This window comes from Trichoderma virens (genome assembly GCF_000170995.1).
Source record: "Trichoderma virens Gv29-8 chromosome Unknown TRIVIscaffold_6, whole genome shotgun sequence".
Lineage (NCBI taxonomy): Eukaryota > Fungi > Ascomycota > Sordariomycetes > Hypocreales > Hypocreaceae > Trichoderma > Trichoderma virens.
In genome coordinates this window covers 441,133-459,655 of record NW_014013743.1, presented here as the reverse complement: position 1 = coordinate 459,655, position 18,523 = coordinate 441,133, and the positions used below count along the sequence as shown (strand labels likewise).

Below are 18,523 nucleotides of genomic sequence, written 5' to 3'. Positions count from 1 at the left end.
CCAAGTTTGCAACACAAATCACACAGGCAGGATATAATACCTTGTACTCCGTGCTGGAGCATAAATTTCTATGAGGAATAATCAAGCAGGTGGCCCACTATTTAAGCCAGATGTCCCCTTTCGAAGCATTCATTTTACTCTAGAACAAAGAAGCCAGTGTCCATTCACATGCCAATGCGAACAATGCCAGGTCGCGTGACGCCACACACCGCCCCAGATGGAATCCAAAACAAGCCTCGTGCCGTATGCCCTGCTTAGGCGTGAGTGGCTAATAAAAAACAAAGAGGCTTTTCTAGGGCGCTAAAATCCCAAAAGGAAACGAAACGATATGCCCGAAAGGGGGGCTCTTGGATTTGCGATGACGGCAGCGACGGTGTCACAGCGCAGCAGCTGCGGCCCTTTTTGGAGGCTCTACGGCGCCCGTCATGCAAGTAGCGTCATGCTATGGAGATGCTCGAATCCATTTATTCATGCAACGGGAAAACGAGCTCCCCGAGAGATCCGTTGCTTTGTTTGGGTGGTACAGGACGCCAAGTAGATACCTGATACCTGATACCTGACCTTAGTAGGTACCTACAGGTAGTAATCTGCAGATGATGACAACTGGTATGGATCACTTCGTATCTCAAGTAGCGCAAAGCCCGTACAGTAGCGAATTGCTTGCTGTCCCCTAAGGAGTGGTGTTACGTACTGGCGCAGGGCAGATCGATACGAGTGCAGCTCCAGATACTGACGTGTACCACGTACCCCGTACTCCGTCCGCCGGTACCGTCTCCCTGCACATGCCGCTGCCAGCCTAATCCCAAGCGGCCAATTTCTCTCTGTTCGCAACTTCAATGCAGAGTACGGAATACGCCACCCTCAATCTGCTTGCTGCCTCCTAATACTAACCTACCAACCCACCTACCTACAAGCCATTCCCTTTTTTCCCTTGCCTAGCCTTTCACCCATGCACGTCTTTAAATTACCCTTGAAATGAGCGTTCGGCCTGGCGACCTGTGCATTATCACATCGTTTCGCATCGGGTGCCGGGATAGAGGATAATGTAGACGTTTACCACGTCTAGATTTGGATTCCGACACTGCATCTCTGTTGTGTTGTAGGAGCTGCTGCATCCCGCCTCTCTTTCCTCCACTCCCTTTTCAGCTGAACATTGAACGTCGAACTGCGTTGCAATCGCCAGAGCTCCTTGGATATACATTTTACGAACGAGACCGACCGAACGACCGACCGACTGGGCGAAACAAGCGAAACACAATAATAGCCGTAGCCTAAAACAACTGCATAAGAGCGGCGGGGCCTTTGCGCCGCCCGGAAGCCAAGAAAGATGCTTCTCATCCACCAGACCGGCAGCGTCAAGATTGGCGAAGTTGTCCGCTATACCATCACCTACGCTCCCTCGCAGGACCGCATCCTGCCGTCGCCCGAGCGGCTGTATGTGCGCATTCGCAACACGTCCAACATTGCCCTGCGAGCGGCCTTTGTCCACGGCCCATACACGCTGAGCGTGGCGACGTATCCCGCCAAATTCAACCCCAACGAAAAGTTCCCCAGCCCGCGCCGCTATGGCGTTCCCGAGTTCGAGCCGATGCTCAAGGCCGGAGGGTCATGGGAGTGCCAGCTGATCGTGCCTGAAGACATACGGCAAGCGGCGGGGACGGGAGCCCATGGCACGTTTGGCAACGGTCCGGAGCACGATTCCGAGAGCGTGAGCTGGGTGATTGAGATTTCCTCGCAGGTCATCTTCTCTACATCAGCGGCGGTGGGATACGAGCTGTTGGTGGCAAGAGAACAAAAGTCGCTGAGCCTGAGCTCTTCCATTCCGGTGGTGGGCGGTCAGGCCCAGGTGCCGCAGCCGGGAAAGCTAGTGGACCATCAGCAGAGCATCGGGGCCAAGGACGGCCATCATCCGGCACAGCCTCACGGGGTCTTCTCAAGGGCGGTACACGTCAAGGTGGAAGATACGGCCACTTTGTGGAACACGCCGCGGCTGCCGGCATGGGATGATGCTGGCGATAAAAGGGTCGACGAACGGCCTGCCGCCGACAAGCCTGTCGAGAGCATGGCCAAGACCGGTGATGCGGAAACCGAGGAGGAGCCGCTTCCGGGGAAGCAAAAGAAGATTCACCTTGTCATTCTGACGCATGGGTTGCATAGCAATCTGGGCGCAGATATGCTGTTCATGAAAGAGAGCATTGATGCTGCTGCAAAACAGGCCAAGATTGATGCCAAGGCGAGAAGAGCAAAGAAGCGCGCAGAAGCTGAAGCTAGTGCCGGCGACGGCAACAAGACGAAAGACGAGGCTTCTTCGACGGGAAGCGAAGACGGCAGCGAGGATGAAGACGAAGAGGTCATTGTGCGAGGATACTCTGGAAACGCCACCAAGACAGAGAAGGGGATCAAGTACCTCGGCAAGAGGCTAGCGAGATATGTCCTATCCATGACATACCCGGACCAACCCTTCTTACCGATAGGAGGAAAAGGCACGTTTGAAGGCTTTTCACAAGGACTAGGCGAGCAGGGAGCGCACGACTTTATCCAAGCTCACAAGAACAGCACCATCGCCAAGGCATCCAACCCGGAGGGAGCTCAAGACCATGCCAAAATCCGAAAACCTTACAAGGTTACGAGCATCAGCTTCATTGCGCACTCGCTAGGCGGCCTGGTTCAGACTTACGCTATTGCATACATACAAAAGCATTCGCCTCGGTTTTTCGACATAATAAAACCTATCAACTTCATCGCCCTGGCCACGCCCTTTTTGGGCTTGAGCAACGAAAACCCTCTCTACGTCAAGTTTGCGCTCGATTTTGGCCTCGTGGGGAGGACGGGGCAGGACTTGGGTTTGACGTGGAGGGCGCCGACGATTGCACGGAGCGGTTGGGGTGCCATTGTGAGCAACCTAGGCGAATCTGCCCACAAGAAGGTCTACGGAGAATCACAGCCCGAGTCCAAGCCTTTGTTGCGAATCTTACCCTCAGGGCCCGCCCACAACGCCCTCAAGAAATTTCGGAACCGAACAGTCTACTCCAATGTGGTCAATGATGGCATTGTTCCGTTGCGCACGAGTTGCCTGTTATTCTTGGACTGGCAGGGTCTAGGGCGCGTCGGCAAAGCCAGGAGAGATGCCGGCCTCGTCGAGACGGTTGTGGGCTTTGGATGGGCAGAGCTCACAGGTGCCAACATGGGATCATCGCGGCTGAAGCTGCAGAATCTCCCGGATGACGTTGAGATAGACTCGGGAGCTACGACCCCTAATGGCGATGGCACCACCAACAATGGCGACAACAGCAATAGCCACCAAGTGCCACAGCCATCCAATGATGCTCTCGCCGAAGACGACCGGGCCAGTCTCCGCTCGGTTCCGGCGGTGTTTGCAGATGAGCCACTGGAAAGCCCGGGAGATAACGTGCTCCACACTCCACTCACTGGGTTCTTTAATCTATTTAGGAGTAACGACCCTCCAAAGGAGCAGCCCGTGACGGAGAAACAGAAGAAGATTCTACGTAGGAGCCAGACACTGAAGAACGATGCAGATGCTTCTAGCACTGCCGGCAGCTCCAATTCGTCAGATACGGGCAAGCGAACCGGAAAGGCAACAGCGGGACACGAGCTTGAGAATGACACTGAAGGTTTGAGGGCACCACCCAGGACCACGTTCTTCGAATCTGCCGGTGACCTGCTCAATCCCAAGATTCCAGATGTGGAATGGCTTGTTGATCCATCGAAGCGGCCGCGGACAATCTTCCACGATCGAGTGTACCATCCGACAGACATCCCCGCGCCGCCATTGAAGAAGCGGACTCCTTCAGCGCTAAGTAAGATGAAGCTCAAGTCCTCGTCTTCGTCGTTGCTCTCTCCCGGCGGCAGCGGATCGTCGACGCCACACTCTGGGATAAATCACGAGGATTCGATGGCCTCGGCAAAGGATTACGATGACACTGCAAACACGGGTCCTGAAAAGCAGCCCAACGAGGTTGTCGACGGCTCGAACATGCGTGTTGAGGAAAAAATTTCGCGCGGATACCACAAGGACTTGTCATGGCGGAAGGTGCTTGTCAAGTTGGAACCGGATGCCCACAACAACATATTCGTGCGCCGTATGTTTGCCAACGCTTATGGTTGGCCAGTCGTCAAGCACTTGGTCGATGCTCACTTTAGCGACTCGGCCGTCTCACGATTACGCACCGAGGACGAGTACATGGGCGAGCGGGCCTTGGACATTAGTCAACCCCCTGCTGCGGACGGTGGCGAGACTAAAACGGTGTCTATGCGGCAAGCCCGTGGCCTTGCTCCGGAGCCGACGAATGCGAGCGAAGCTCGGGAGGCGCTCGACGAGGTGCCTCCCCTGCCGAGGACGCAAGACACTGATCGGTCTTCCTTGGCAAACCACAGCCACCACAGTGATAGAGGGGATTCAATGTCGTGGAGTGAGCGTGATTGGGCGAGCAGTGAAAATGAAAGTGAGTTTGATTATATTAATGATGTGGTTGGCGACAAGAAACTGGATAAACCAAAAGAAAGTCAAGGCGGGAGACTAAGTCCGTCATCATGGAACTGGACAGAGAAGATTGTGGGCAAAGGGGCCATGAAGGCGAGAAGCAAGAGCCCGACGACGACGAAGACGGGAGGGTCTCTGTGAGGAGTTGTGCGATATTACACGCTTGAGTCAGCGAAACATTCCCTTCAGATACGATATACACATTGCATTGGCATAATATTGGTATTGCTAGTAGACGGTAGATGCGAACAGGTGGCAATTGGTGCTCTGGGGGTTGAAAAAAAAAATGGATTTCGGATTATTGAATATGAGCGAGTTTTGAGTGATGATTGATTGATGAACCGTGACACAAAGTAAAAATCAATCCATGCGTCTGCCAGTCAATAAAAAGGTAGTTCTCACAAAGGAGAGAGAGAGAGTTATCAATGCTAGAGGTAAAAAAAGAGCAAAAAAAGACAACTATGGACGAACGGGGAATCGAACCCCGGACCTTTCCCATGCGTTTAGGCAACTCGAAGGTCGCACTATGCTAAGGGAAAATTATACCACTAAACCATCCGCCCATTTGCTGATGTCTGCATATGTGCAAGTTTGATACATGAGGATTGGTGCAGCGTTTTCTTTGCGTGAGGTTCAAGTTGATGATAGGGTAGGTAGATGTGAAGGCGCTGGGTTGGGAGGCGTAGATGGACTTGGGGGTAAGTACGTATCTAAGATTTGCTTTTTCTTTTGTTTTGTTGTAAGTGGTTGTGAGAAATAGAAAAGGGTTCTGCTGTGTGTCTTGCTGTGTTGAATCCTGTCTTTGAAATTGATTTGATGGGTGTCGAGTTGTTGAGTTGTGATGTTAGATATTTACTGTAGATCCATGAACCACATGGCGAGGAGTACCTGACGATACCCGACAAGGTAAGCGACGATGACCTCATTTCTCGGAGCATACAACAAAATTCCATTTTTCTTTCTTGCCGATTTTCTTGACTCCGAGTTTTCTAGCCCAAAAAGAAGCCAAAAACCGGCAGCCCGCCATGATGCCCATGTGCGTCACTGTTTGGCCCGCCGGCATTTGCTCCCAAAAAGCAAGCGTCCAAATTGAGCCTAGCCCGTTTGCAACCTCTTTAGTGTTTGCAAATCACATACAGAATTCCTTCCGGCGACTATTTTTATTTTCTTATAATTTTCTTCTATCTTCTTCTTCTTCATTCCCACTTTTGGTCCCCCTCCACCCTTTTTTATTTCTTTTTTATTTCTGTTTTTGGATCTTTTATTTTTATTTTATTTTATTTGTCTAGCGGTTGCTGTGAGGGAATCAATGGGCTTGACGAGTTGCTTGCGGCGTAGTGTCTTGACCCGCTTGTGACGTCTTTAGCACCTAGTAGCTGCTAGCTGATCCAGATCTATCTCCAGAAAGGCACTCTTTTTCTTCTTCCAGCTATATACAGCTTTCTCACAGAGCCCATCCCCTCCCCTTCTCCTCCCTCCAATTCACACGACGAGAACCAGCACCGCCCGCAATGAGGCTCTACCTGCTCCCCGTCTCCACGCGGCGCACGCTCCTCTACGCCAACCGCCTCAACGCCGCCTCGCACGACGGCAGCCTCGTCGACCGCGGCGCCGCCTTCGCCGCGCGGAAATGGGCGCAGTGGGAGAAGATGGAGCGCGGCTGGCAGCGCAAGGTCGTCGACTACGGCAACCAGGCCTTCCGGCGCATTCCCTTTGAGGAGTGGGGGCTCAAGTCGGTGCCGCCGCTGTCGGCTCGGCGCCGCGACGACGAGCTGCGGGGCCGCGATCCCGTCCAGCTGGTGTTCCCGCCGGCTGCCATCCCGGGGCACAAGGCGGAGGGGGTGGTGCGGCGGTTGGCGACGGAGAGGCAGGCGCTGCACCGGCAGAGGCTGATATGGTGCTTTGTGGGCATGCCTATAACGGCGCCCTTGGGCTTGGTGCCTCTGTAAGTTTTTTTTATATATAATTCCAGAAGAGACAGGAGGAGGAGAGGAAAAGAACGAAGGGGGTAAAAGATATCGAAAGGTGATGAGAGAGGAGAGAAAAGAGGAGGCAATGGAAGAGAAGAGACAAGAGAAGCGAGGAACCAACAGAGAAGAGCAACCCCGACTGACAAGACATACACCATCATAGAGTCCCCAACCTCCCCTTCTTCTATCTCGTCTACCGCGCCTGGTCCCATTGGCGAGCCATCAACGGCGGCAAACACATCCAATGGCTCCTCCAACACAACCTCCTCCACCTCGCCCCCTCCAAAGAGCTCGACCAGCTATACACAAAGGACGGCCAGGCCCCCGCCGACGAGCCCGGCGGCAAGGAGCAGATGCTCATCACCCAGAAGCAGATCCAGGACTTTTCGGAAACCCTCGACCTGCCGGCCGTCGAGATTGAGCTGGAGAGGGCCATCTGGCAGGTTGAGCGCGCACTGGGCAATGAGCAAGAGCAGCAGCAGACAGAGAAGACGGAGAAGACGGAGAAGACGTCTGAGGAGAAAGACAAGCAGTCATGAGAGAGACGAAAGAAAGAAAGCGAACAGGAAATTTTGTAATGTTGATGAGTCAATGAGTCAAAAAAATCAATGGGCGGGCGGGCTTTTGATGAAAAAAAGAGAAAATGGGTTATTTTGGTTTCATACCTACCGGAGGGGTGGAGGGATTATATACACAGGATTTTGAATAGACTGGCGGCGGGGAAGGTGGCTTATACAAAATGTAACGAAATGTTTCTTTAGGGAGAGCTATTAGCTGTATATGAGACAGACACGGCGTCATCTTACACACCATACTTCATGTCAGATTTGCGAGAGGCCTCTCCAGGTCTTTGAACTTCATTCACCTTCTGCTTCCTTAGAAATTTGCGAAGTATTGTATTCAACCGGGCTCTCTCAAGATTCAGTAGCAAAGAAGGATGGACTAAATGTGAAATTGATAGCCACCCACCGCCTCCCAAGATACTCATTGCTTTCAGTACACATTATATAAGCTCTTTGTTTTTCCTGATATATCGAAACTAACATGCCGGGTGATTACGCGTAAGCAGATGTAAAAAAAACGAGCGATTAGTAGTATTAAAACCTCTCTCCAACGCCGGTTTCATATTAGGTTGTACCCAAACATGTCTCAATCAATCATTTTGTTCTTTACAAAAAGCCCTGTATTTGTATTTCTTTCCAAAAGAACAATATTATTATGCTTATTTAGAGGCAGCGAGGTCGGAGATGAAGGTGGCCTCTGTGAAGAGCTGACCATCCTCGGAAATCTCCTCGTCACCGACCTTGAGTTTCAAGGTGGTCTTGGGGGCGAACTAGAAGGAGGGAAAAAAGAGTTGAGTTAGCCGAGTGAAGAGAAAGAATGACATCGGTTTACAAACCTGGTAAATGTAGGGCTTCGTTCCAGCGGCGGCTGCTACGATCGTCTTGACGAATCCGGGCACCTCGGCCATGACGTCAACTCTGTCAACACGGTCTCCAAGGTTGGCATCAATGACAGCCGTGACAGGCTTGCCGTCCTTGCTAGATGTTGACCAGGAGAATTCGACCTGGGTGGGCTCAGGCCAGTCGCTGGTGGTGTCCTTCTTGGACGCCTTGTGCGTAGCCTTGTTGTTCTCGGTGCTAATGGCAATCAGCTCACCGTCCTTGACAAGGGCGCCAACATTGACGGTGGTGTTGCCATAGGAGGGAGGAGTGGTAAACTCCATCATGACGGCAGTGTGGTTGGGGCCCTGGAAGTTGGCAAAGTTCCATCGTGCGGCGGCGTGATGCGGCTTCATGCCCTGCAGAGCGTAGATGTAAATGGCCTGGCCCTTGAGGTCCACAGGGCCGTCCTTGGTGGTGATGGTGCCCTCAGCTGAGCAGCGCGGCCAGAATGCGTGACGCATCGAGCCCCAAGGGTTCTTGAGATCTGTACCATACAGCGTCGTACCCGTCTTGCCGGCATGGAAGCCGGGGGCAGTCCTGGTCACCTTGAGGTTGACTAGAGCCCTCTCATCATTCATGCTCTTGATTGTGTAAGAGTTGCCGTCCTCAGACAGCTCGACGGCGCAGTCATCGGCGTAGAAGGATGTCTTGTCCTCGTTGAAAGCGACGTTGCTGAGCGGGTTCGAGCACCACAGGTGCGGCTTGGCCGGATCACGGGAAAAGATCTTGGTGTTGAACTGGCAGGTAACTTTGAGGCCGCTGTAACAAGGGGGGAAAAAAAAGGAAAAAAGTCAGCCAAAGTGATGCTAATATCATGGCAAATGGGCCGCATCATACGCAACGTTACTGTAGATGACCTGGGCCATAGCAATGGTGCCATCCTCGGCGAAGAAGTAAAAGACTTGGTTCTCGACGCATGTCTGGTCCAGCGCCAGCCAGGTGTGGTCGGCCCTGGTCAGCTCGCTATATGGCGTACCGGTCTCCTTTGCCTCTTGGGCAACGGTCTTGATGGCAGACGGGCCGTAGATGGGCTCTTGGGTGCCGGCGACGTTGGCCAGCCTAAAGGAGAGCAGTTTTCCATTAGCAATCGTCATTCGATTTTTGGCAAACCGTTGGAGGGGTGGACAAGGGAGAATGGCGGGGCTGGAGCCTTGGGGCCAGACGGGTGATTCTTACTGCTGCTTTGCCCAGTTGAACATGTTGGCGGGAGATTCGGATGGCGACAAGACTGGAGGAGAAAAAGCGGCGGTGATGAAAAGGTAGAAGAAGAAGAGGCCAAGAGATTCAGAAAAAAGGGCCAGAAGATGGAGAACTTAACTGCGTTCCCGAGTGTTGCAAGGTTTAGCAGTGCGTAGTGCCACTAAATTAAGCTCCAGCAACAAGTGTCGGAGTTCTGCTAGCGGTACAACTGCTATGGAGTGCTGCGGTTGGGCACTTCCAGGGCGCACACCGCTGAAGACTGGAGGGGCAGCTATGCTAAAGTGGCGTCTATGAGGTTCCAATGACGCCGAGGATGCCTGTGGCTTGGGCGCTAAAGGAAAAATTGCCGGGCTGGTGGGTCGATGGCAAAGGGGTTGTGGCTTGATGGACAGCCGTTGGACAGCCGTTGGGTTTTTGGGAAGAAAGCGATGGAGCGAATCGGAGGGCATCGTTGGGAGAGCAGCAGTCGTGGTTACGAGATTCCAGAGCTTAATACTACCTACAAGGTTTGTGGTAGGCAGTAGTGGGCATGATGCCTACATGTACTAAGCTTACATGTGTACCTATGGACGTGTTGATATGATCAGGGCAGATCGGAGCCTTACTGGGTAGGTAGTTCTGCCTAATAGCAGCTGGCCAGCTATCATTGGCAGCATCTCAGCATCATCACGGAAAGGAATCCGTCGTGATACAGGTACTGTAGTCTATTGGTAGATGGATTTGCCTCGGACTCTATTTCCGTCGGCACCTCCAGCTCAGCAAACAACATGCACGCCGTGCTGGCTGAATTGCTGTTCCAGCACCAGCACCAGCATCGAGATCCAGGGTTGTGTTTCGTTGTGTTGCGACTAGCCGGGCAGATACAGTAGATACCTGCGATACGATACGATACGCGTTATCGACACTCGTCTTATCGCCTAGCCAGCACAAGCTCTGCTTAATGCCATTATAAAGCTTTGTTATACACAAAAACCAAAAACTAACCTCGTCGATGCCATCCCTCATCTCGGCCTCGGAGATGCCTCACGAAAACGCAACCGCACCGCAACAACTGCAACAACTGCAAACCCCTCACTCTCGCTTGCCGCCGTTGGAGGGGCTCTGTCAAATATGGAGCTGATCAAGTGCCAATGACATGCATCCACGACTGTCATCTGCATGCAGCGACACTCATCAGACGTACCTACATTGAGTTTGGCGATGCTACAGGCTCGACGGCGCTCTGTCTATCAGTTGCCCCCCCTCTCTTCTCCTCTCCTCTCCTCTCTGCCTCTCCCTGTCGCCGACATGCGCGCTCTATCGTGGCACGGCTAGATATCTGGCAAAGCAGAGCATCAATCCCGGACACACGCGGTCGTCGTGGCCGAGGCCGTGGGGTGGGACAGATCAAGATTGGGATGCTATACGCCTTCAGGCTGGAGGAATCATAAGGCTGCTGTTGAATCTGTTTAAATTAACCCTGCGGTTCTTCATGCCCGCCGCGGCCAATCAGCGCCCGCCATTGCCGCAGCCAGGCATCACCAGAGCCCGAACTCACGCTGAGGCCAGCGCAGCTTGGTCACTGTACAGCGCACACAGCCTCTGCTTGGCGGGCTTTGCGCGCTGTATAAGTACGGGTACATGCTATGTATGTTTGGTCCTAACGAGCCCCTCCCTCCCGCGCGTGCCTTCCTAGGATCCTCTACCTACCACTCGTATCCGGACTTCCTCGTTGTGTGTACCTACCACTTTACCTGTACTTTGTAAGGGGGAACAATAATTACATCGCGATACGCCTCCAGGCCTGTTTTCCCTCTTTCCTCTTTTCTCTCTTTTTTTCCCCACGCTTTTGTGCCGCGCCTTAGCCTCAATCTCCTGCAACTCCGCCACGCCCATCGCCTATTCCTTACATCATCATAGCGCGAGACGAATTCTGCGATCCCGCGATCCTGTGGCTGGTGCTCGTTTTCTCCTGAAAAAAAGCAACCACCCTTGGGCGAGAAGGGCAAAAAACACCCCGGCTTCGATCACCACTTTCACGCTGGCGACCGTTCGAATTCGCATCTTGCCTTGTCGGCCCTCGTCTGCGCTCCTGCACGCCCTGCCGAATCCCTAGCCACGATGGAAGAAGCTCAAGTCCTGCCGCCGCCACCGATCGAGCCCATCTCTCGACCAAGCTCGACGTCGACTTCTGCATCTGCCAATGTGCAGCAGCTGCCCGGCATTGCCTCCCTTGCAGCAAGCAACGCGACAGCTGAAGCTCCACAACAAAGGTATTGCACCTGCATCCGAGTTTGAAACCATACAATGCCTTGTCTTGTTGTGCCTGGCGCAGCATCGCCCGTGGCGAGACTGGCATCTCGAGCACTTGTATCACAATGTTCTAGGACGCTGACCCTTCGCGTCTATTAGGCCTCCTCCAATTCCTCAGAACCAGATGTATCATGGCGTTTCTCCCGCTGCTACTAGCGGCGGTACAAACGGCAACATGGTAAGTCTATGTTTTTCTTCCTCGACGTTTTTGTCCTGCTTCCCTTGTTTTTTTTTTGCCCATGTACGAAATGCCGCCGCCCTGTTGCGCCTCCAACACCAAAACTGCCGATCCAACAGCGGGCCAATTGGAGCCGGCATATTCCAACTTTTACATCTTATCTCATATCATAATCGCAATCACGTGCCTTATCGCAAGAATCTTCACCCCTAAGCCTAAACAGGCAATTCCCACCCACGTTGCGCTGGTGCGTGCCCGGTTTATCTTGGCCTTATCGGTCGACCGGGGGCCCAAAGTTTTTTTTCTCTGTTCCGTCATCCTTATCGATGATGATAATATCTATCGGCCTTTCTCCCTAATCGATTCCCTAATCGCATCCCCCATCACCCAGTGCTAGCCGACATCATGATGGCAACTAATGGTTCAACGCAGCCCGTCTGCCAAAACTGCGGAACGTCGACAACGCCGTTATGGCGTCGCGACGAGTTTGGATCTGTCCTGTGCAATGCCTGTGGACTTTTCCTGAAGCTGCATGGAAGGCCGCGGCCGATATCTCTCAAGACGGACGTTATCAAGAGCCGAAATCGCGTAAAGACGATGCGCCCGGATCTTGCCCCTAAACGAAAGGTGGGTGACACGTCAACACATGCTGCGCATGAACTTTTCTTTCGTTTCTTGCTAACCACGGTGACTAAAATGTAGCAGCAACACGGATTCCCCCTCGCGACGGACCCCAACAGCGCCGAGAGCACTGCTGCGCAGGCCATTCGCCGAGCGCAAAAGGCGAATGGCGAGGGCCCAGATTCGCCAATCTCCCGAACCGGAACTCCCTCCATGTACAACCATTCACTTCCCGCTTTCATGGTGGATGACCCATCCCAGTCAGGCGTTGCCGGCTTCAACGGTGGAGAGGGGCGCGCTGGCTCACCCATGAACGGAGATCGCGGACTTGAGTCTCCTCAAACGCAAGAGCAACTCATTGCAAACAATTCTAGCTTGAAGACAAGAGTTAGAGAGCTCGAGTTCATAAACGAGCTGTTCCGCGGTCGTCTGAGCCAGCTTGAGCAGCAGGAGGCGGCTGCCTCTGCAGCGCTCAGGGGTCAGGAAGTTGCCGGCGTCGAGCACACGCAACTGCGAGCCCAGTTGGATGCCAGCAAAGAGATGGAGAACCAACTCCGCGTCCAGCTAGAAGACAGCCACCGGAGAGAGAACAATCTCAAGCGCCGCCTCGACGAACTGGAGCTTGAGCTGAGAGCTGTCAAGGAAGCCCTGACTGAAGCAGACTCGCGGCCCTTCAAGAAGCCCCGTATCATAGACTCAGAAGAGGCCGTCAAGGCAGAAGCGGCCGATGCTCTGGCTGCAGTCGCCGTCGCCGTCGCCCCTGAGCTGATGGTAGATGCTCACATGACAGAGGTAGCTGCTGAAGAGCCTGTTACCGAAGCCATTGAAGCACCATCGGGCGCACCGGTTGATAGCGCTGTTGAGCCATCCGCAGAAGCCGCTGTTGAGCCGCCTACAGAATTGGCTGTGGAAGCAACCGCAGGAGAAGCAATCGAGCCAGCCTCAGAGCCAGCCGTCGCAGAGCCAACCGCAGAACCAACTGCTGAGCCAACTGCAGACACAACCGCCGAGGTCGCTATTGAGACCACTGCTGAGCCTTCTGCTGAAGCAGAAGCAGAGCCAGCTCAAGAGGCACCTGAGCCCGTTATGATGGACGCTAATGATGCCTCCCCGGAACTGGAGGGTGCCGCCGCCCCCGCAGAAGTCGTTGCGTGAATGCATTTTCGATAACCACCACATGATCGCTGGCGCATAATCTTTCTTCCCTTTGCCCTCGGACATGGCAATCCGGATGCGCTCTGAATGTTGACGAAACTTGCTCAGTTTAATACCCTTTGTACGAAACTTCGATTTGATGCCAGCTGCGACACGCGCAACAACCGCATCAAGCCTACCCATTCTTTTCGAGGTGCCGGAACGACGAAAACAAAAGTCTTGGCGTTTTACGGTAATTTTTATTTGTTTTTGCCTACTTTCATTGTGCTTTTATACTCCATTTCCCCAATACTTTTAATAGATGACCCGGGATGGCTTTAATGTGGACGAAAACAGTTGGTGAGAGTTGGAGATGGTTGAGCAATCGATACCCTCGTTTTGACTTCAACGAGGCTGCACTGGAATGTAGCCCGCAGGATGAAGTCGCAGATAGTCAGAGGAGGAGGAGCAAGGAGCCTCAGGGCGTCTAGAAAAGAAAAAAAAGAGGCGGGGGCCAGTGTCACAAACAAACAAAAAGTTGACTTTGCTGTTCCCAACGAATATATTTAGAGCCATTTTTGCGCTTCACTGCTCATCTTGTCTCGTGTTGTGTTTACTATCTATCTGTGTTTGTTTGCATAGAGTTGCGCTTGGTCCGAGAGACGCTCCACACAATGCGCTATCTTGGTAGCTTCTCTCAACTTAATATGATATTCTGGTTTTAACACCAGCAAATTTAATAAGCCCTGCGCACTGGGATATAGGTCCTTCAAATATTCAAAGAGGTTCCAAAGTTCCAAAGTTCGAGGCAATATTGAAGATGCAGTGAATTTGGCCAAGCTCGCAGTCACGTGCCCCACCTTGGGACTTTTCGAGCTCAACCAGCAACCACCCCCCAACTTTCAACAGGCGCCTAGGAACACGCTTCTTTTTCTTTCCAGAAAAGAGCAACTTTGCGACTGTTTTTTATCTTGTGATCTTCCGGGGTTGTTTTTCCCTGTTTGTTTGATAGTGTACTCCGCACTATGGCACCAACTGTGCCGAATCGTGGGGGTCCCGCTGGTTCGAGTCAAGCTGCGAGACTACAACTGAGTGGGAAGACGATTCTTGGTTTCGGCAGCAAACGGCATCGGTAAAATGAGCTTCTTTTCCCAGCTAACGATGTTTATGTGGTCTAATGGGACAAGATGAGTGCTGATGCGGCTTTGCTTTGTTTACAGCAAAATCTTGAAGGATAATATTCAAGGCATTAGTACGTTTCTCTCGCAAACCCCTGGCGCTCTTGAAGATGGGTCAGATTGCTAACTTGGGAATGTAGCCAAACCTGCTATCCGGTAAGTCAAGCCGTGCAACATGCCAAAAGATGAAATGGAGAGGAGTGTGAACTAAAGGTGGTGGATGGTGACACTTTTTGCTGACTACTGCTTCTGCGCAACGTTGTGTAGGCGATTGGCTCGTCGTGGTGGTGTGAAACGGATATCTGCGGCAGTCTATGATGAGACGAGAAAGGCATTGAAAGACTTTCTTACAGGAGTGAGACACCCGAATTTAAGTATCATGTTTCGCGTCTTTTTTTACTAATGTGAAATTTCTTTCTTTCTTTCTAGGTGCTTCAAGACGCTGTTACCTACGTCGACCACCGAAGAGCAAAGACGATCACCCTAGAAGACGTATGGCTTTGATACATTCTATTCTTCAATGAGATGATGAAATAGTGCTGAATTTTATGATTATGCAGATTCTTCATAGTCTGAAACGTAGAGGACGAACCCTCTACTACTTCAGCAAGGACGACCATTGGTCTGAGCCCAAGAGCCACCGCCAGAGGATGGAAAGGAGACTGCCACATAGGGCTGACCGGATCGAATTGTGATCTTCAACGCCTTGGTCTCTTCCTCTGTGTTGTTGTTTTCATTGTGATATTATTTGATTCTTTTGCAGTCAGCAAACTGGGGCATTTAGCAAGTTCGGAGGCAACGTGTTTATGAGTTTATGAGTGTTTATTTGAGACAATGGCGATGAGACGTTGGTCCTGACTTTATTCACAGGACCAAGAATTAATAAGAAGCAAGAGGGCATTTCATTATGCGCTATTAAAAAAAATCCCTAACATGGATGTGCATTATTAATGTGTATGAAAACAAAATGACAGCCAAGCATCGCAAAAGACAGAAAAGAGAAATCATATGGGGTATCTCAAATGAAGGAATCTTCGCAGAAAATCCAAAATCCTGGTCCAAGGCCAGGCATACACAGCTCCAGCTCCTCCAGGGATGGCTAATGTCCATTACCACTTCTTTCTCTTGCTCGACTCCCAGTCCTCCAGCGCCTTCTCCAGCGCCTTGGCCGCACGCACCTCATCTCGACGAAACGCACCGTTGAACATGGCCGGCAGTAGCATGGTGCTGTTAGCATGCTCTTGCGCAAATCCCACCTCGGCATCCTTCCCGCAGCGGTCCTTGACAATGCGGATGGCGCCATCGAGGAGGTCTCGGCCGATACCCTTGCCACGGTACCGGAGGCGTGTAGTCCACGCTCGGATGATACCTTTGCCTCCCCGGAAGCTCACGCTCCTGCTCCTGATCCTGCGCCTGCCGCTCCCAGATGATATGGAGGAAAAGCGAGGTTCCAGCCTAAGAACCAGTACTCCAATCAAGGCGCCGCCGTAGCGTGCGCCAATGAGAAGATCGCCTTCGATGCTACCGGGCCCCTCGTCCCATGACCAACGCAGGTCCTCAGCCAATTTTACGTAGCCGTCTGTGAAGTAGCGTATCGCAGTGAGATACGTCATGGTTACACCGCAGGAGAGCAGGAGAGCCATGCTGGGATCCTCGGTTGAGGGGACATAGGACCAGCGGTAGATGCCGACCCATGCAATGAACAGGAAGCTCATGCACAGAGGGTGAAAGACCACGGACTGAGCAGCCCGCTGTTTCATCTGCGCAATAGAATCAGCAATGAGATTCAGGCCAGCGACTTTGTCATCGTGGGTGAGCAGCGGCTCCAGGGACAGAGGAGGGACATCTTCGAGAGGGTCGAGAGGAGCTGAGGCATCGGCGCCAGTGTAGGAGTGCGAGTCTGAAAAGGAAGTCGAGGAGCTGAGAGGCGAGGGAGACGGTGGGATGGGAAACTGGTGATGAGAATAGGGCTCGAGGTATGGCGTTGGTGCGTGGGAGGATACGGGCGATGCTGGCGAGGTTGCACTGAGCGCAAGATTTGCTCGTAGGAATGTGAAGAAGGCTGTCAAAGTCAGTAAAGAGCTTGTTGATGAGAATTATTTGGTATTAATGGAGCTATAATTTGAGGATTGGAGCTTGGAGCTACACGATGGGAAGCTGACAAAGATGGTGGGGGAGATGGTTGAAAATTTTCGAGCAGTTTGAGCTCGTTGCCAAGATGTAGAAGCGCACGGAGTTGTGTCTGGGGTTTTGATATGCAAGGGTAAAAAAGAAGATGAAGAGGACATGGAATAAGGGCAAAAAAGAAAAAAAGAGTAGACTTACCCGCACTAGTTCTCAAGCCTTGCACAACATTGATTCTGTCCACCACAGAGACTGGCCCATAGTTGGCGAGATCCAGCTCGCGCACACCCACGAGGCGTTGAGCTTCCTCCATGGTGTCATGCAGTGGAATCTTCCCACCTCCCTAATCCAGGATAACGCCCTTCCTCTGGACTATTCAACTGAGATAAACAACGGGACGGTGTCCTCGGGGAAAATAATTTAGAATATTAACCGCGGTAAAGCGTCTTGCAGAAGCGCGGGTGCTTTCTGATTTAGCCGCAACCTGGCGACCCAAAGACTTGACGAGGGAGAAGACGAAGCTTTATACAAGCAAGGGAGCAATATGAGAAGAAGCGAAAAAAAGGCGAATAGATAAAGATATGTATGGAGATAAGCTGGAGAACTGGGGCTCCAGGCCTCAAGGGTTCCGGAGAGGTGTGGGCGAGTAATTCCTCAAGGTCTTGTGTAACGGGTATAAACGCTGGGTAGCAAACAGTCGGCGCACAAGGCGTGATGGGCGCCTATGCCGGGTGCCACATGCAATATGTACTCGTATGTGAGCAAACAAGGTGATACAAGGAGGTCAACAAGGTTAAAGACAAGCTGTGCGTTTCAGAAATCTCAAACGGTGTAAGAGACGGATGGTGAAGCCAGCAGAGGAGCAAGTATGGGAAAAAGTTGAGGAGCAAAAAGCACGAGCCGGAAGGGGGTCTGGGGGGATAGATAAAAGAAGAGCCCAATTCTTCTAATCTGCAAGATCTGCATCGTTTACTCCGTGCACTAGAAGGGACGGGTGTCAAGCCCATCTACCTAGCTAGCAGCAAGTGGTTGGCAGAGTTATCGACGAACCAACATCGAGCATTTTCGCTCATGTAAGAGGGCAAAACCTTGCACATACTGGACGTGGCCAGGCCCAAAACCAAGCGAGGCCAGGCGAGACAGACAAGGCCCCTGGCCCTCTTTGGTTCCATGTAACTGCTCCCCTTGCAAATACCAGCTCGCTAGTAGCGATTCGCACAGTAGCACCGAGTACCAATGACAAAAACTGCATCATCCAAAAGCATCAAGACGAAGCGGCTTTTCCCGTTGAAATTTCCGCGTGGTGATAGTGCGAGTGTAAAAGCGGGCGGTGGCTGACCATCGACCATCTTGGGCCTCTCTAGAGCTTCTCACCTCCACTTGGGAATTCGCAGGAAAGGAAAGCTGAAGAGCTGTAGCGTCTTAGGCTGGTTGGTTAGCATTACTCTCAGCTAAAAATGTTCACTTGACCAGCAGGCGAAGGCAAGGCGTGTGTGTGAGGTGGTGGAGATGGAGACGGAAGAGGAGAAGTGTGGAGGGTTTCGCTTCTATTTTTTTTGTGGACGATCAAACAGCGGCAAACGCAAAATGCAGCAGCGACGGCAGCACCTGCAGCGCCTGCAGCACCAGCAGCGACGCCCAACAGGCCCTTTTGTTTCCATTACCTACCAGTATCAGCCCAACTTACCTGCCTGTACATCCTCGTCTATACAGATTTTTCATCTCTTCCTCTTCCTCTTCCTCTTCCTCTTCATCGTTTGCTTGCTGCTTCGACAGTACGAGTATGTACTCATACAGACCGTCTCCTCAACAACAACACACACGAACAGGGCTCCGTCAAGCTAAAACAACCCTTGCTGCACGAAGCTCAAACAAACCTG

At 52.3% G+C, this 18,523-nt stretch overlaps 6 protein-coding genes across 6 annotated transcripts; 4 read left to right on the top strand and 2 right to left on the bottom strand.

The window, feature by feature from the left end:
• Nucleotides 1-961: 961 nt before the first annotated feature.
• TRIVIDRAFT_169863 (uncharacterized protein) lies at nt 962-4,612 on the top strand (the record flags this gene model as incomplete). Its single annotated transcript, XM_014101003.1, has 1 exon — nt 962-4,612. A coding segment is annotated over one exon (3,285 nt), but the record flags the coding sequence as incomplete, so codon positions are not given.
• A 1,400-nt stretch (nt 4,613-6,012) lies between these two features.
• TRIVIDRAFT_130014 (uncharacterized protein) lies at nt 6,013-6,929 on the top strand (the record flags this gene model as incomplete). Its single annotated transcript, XM_014101002.1, has 2 exons — nt 6,013-6,446; nt 6,635-6,929. Coding segments are annotated over 2 exons (729 nt in total), but the record flags the coding sequence as incomplete, so codon positions are not given.
• A 446-nt stretch (nt 6,930-7,375) lies between these two features.
• Nucleotides 7,376-9,233, bottom strand: TRIVIDRAFT_186371 (uncharacterized protein; the record flags this gene model as incomplete). Its single annotated transcript, XM_014101001.1, has 4 exons — nt 7,376-7,804; nt 7,871-8,675; nt 8,754-8,975; nt 9,093-9,233. 4 exons carry the CDS (start codon nt 9,113-9,115, stop codon nt 7,694-7,696), a joined length of 1,161 nt encoding a protein of 386 aa, XP_013956476.1.
• A 1,983-nt stretch (nt 9,234-11,216) lies between these two features.
• Nucleotides 11,217-12,972, top strand: TRIVIDRAFT_116843 (uncharacterized protein; the record flags this gene model as incomplete). Its single annotated transcript, XM_014101000.1, has 4 exons — nt 11,217-11,368; nt 11,508-11,586; nt 12,019-12,213; nt 12,289-12,972. Coding segments are annotated over 4 exons (1,110 nt in total), but the record flags the coding sequence as incomplete, so codon positions are not given.
• Nucleotides 12,973-14,556: 1,584 nt separating this feature from the next.
• Nucleotides 14,557-15,124, top strand: TRIVIDRAFT_27515 (uncharacterized protein; the record flags this gene model as incomplete). Its single annotated transcript, XM_014100999.1, has 5 exons — nt 14,557-14,593; nt 14,660-14,675; nt 14,787-14,874; nt 14,949-15,011; nt 15,080-15,124. Coding segments are annotated over 5 exons (249 nt in total), but the record flags the coding sequence as incomplete, so codon positions are not given.
• A 504-nt stretch (nt 15,125-15,628) lies between these two features.
• TRIVIDRAFT_60882 (uncharacterized protein) lies at nt 15,629-16,956 on the bottom strand (the record flags this gene model as incomplete). Its single annotated transcript, XM_014100998.1, has 2 exons — nt 15,629-16,581; nt 16,845-16,956. 2 exons carry the CDS (start codon nt 16,954-16,956, stop codon nt 15,629-15,631), a joined length of 1,065 nt encoding a protein of 354 aa, XP_013956473.1.
• Between the last annotated feature and the right edge of the window lie 1,567 nt (nt 16,957-18,523).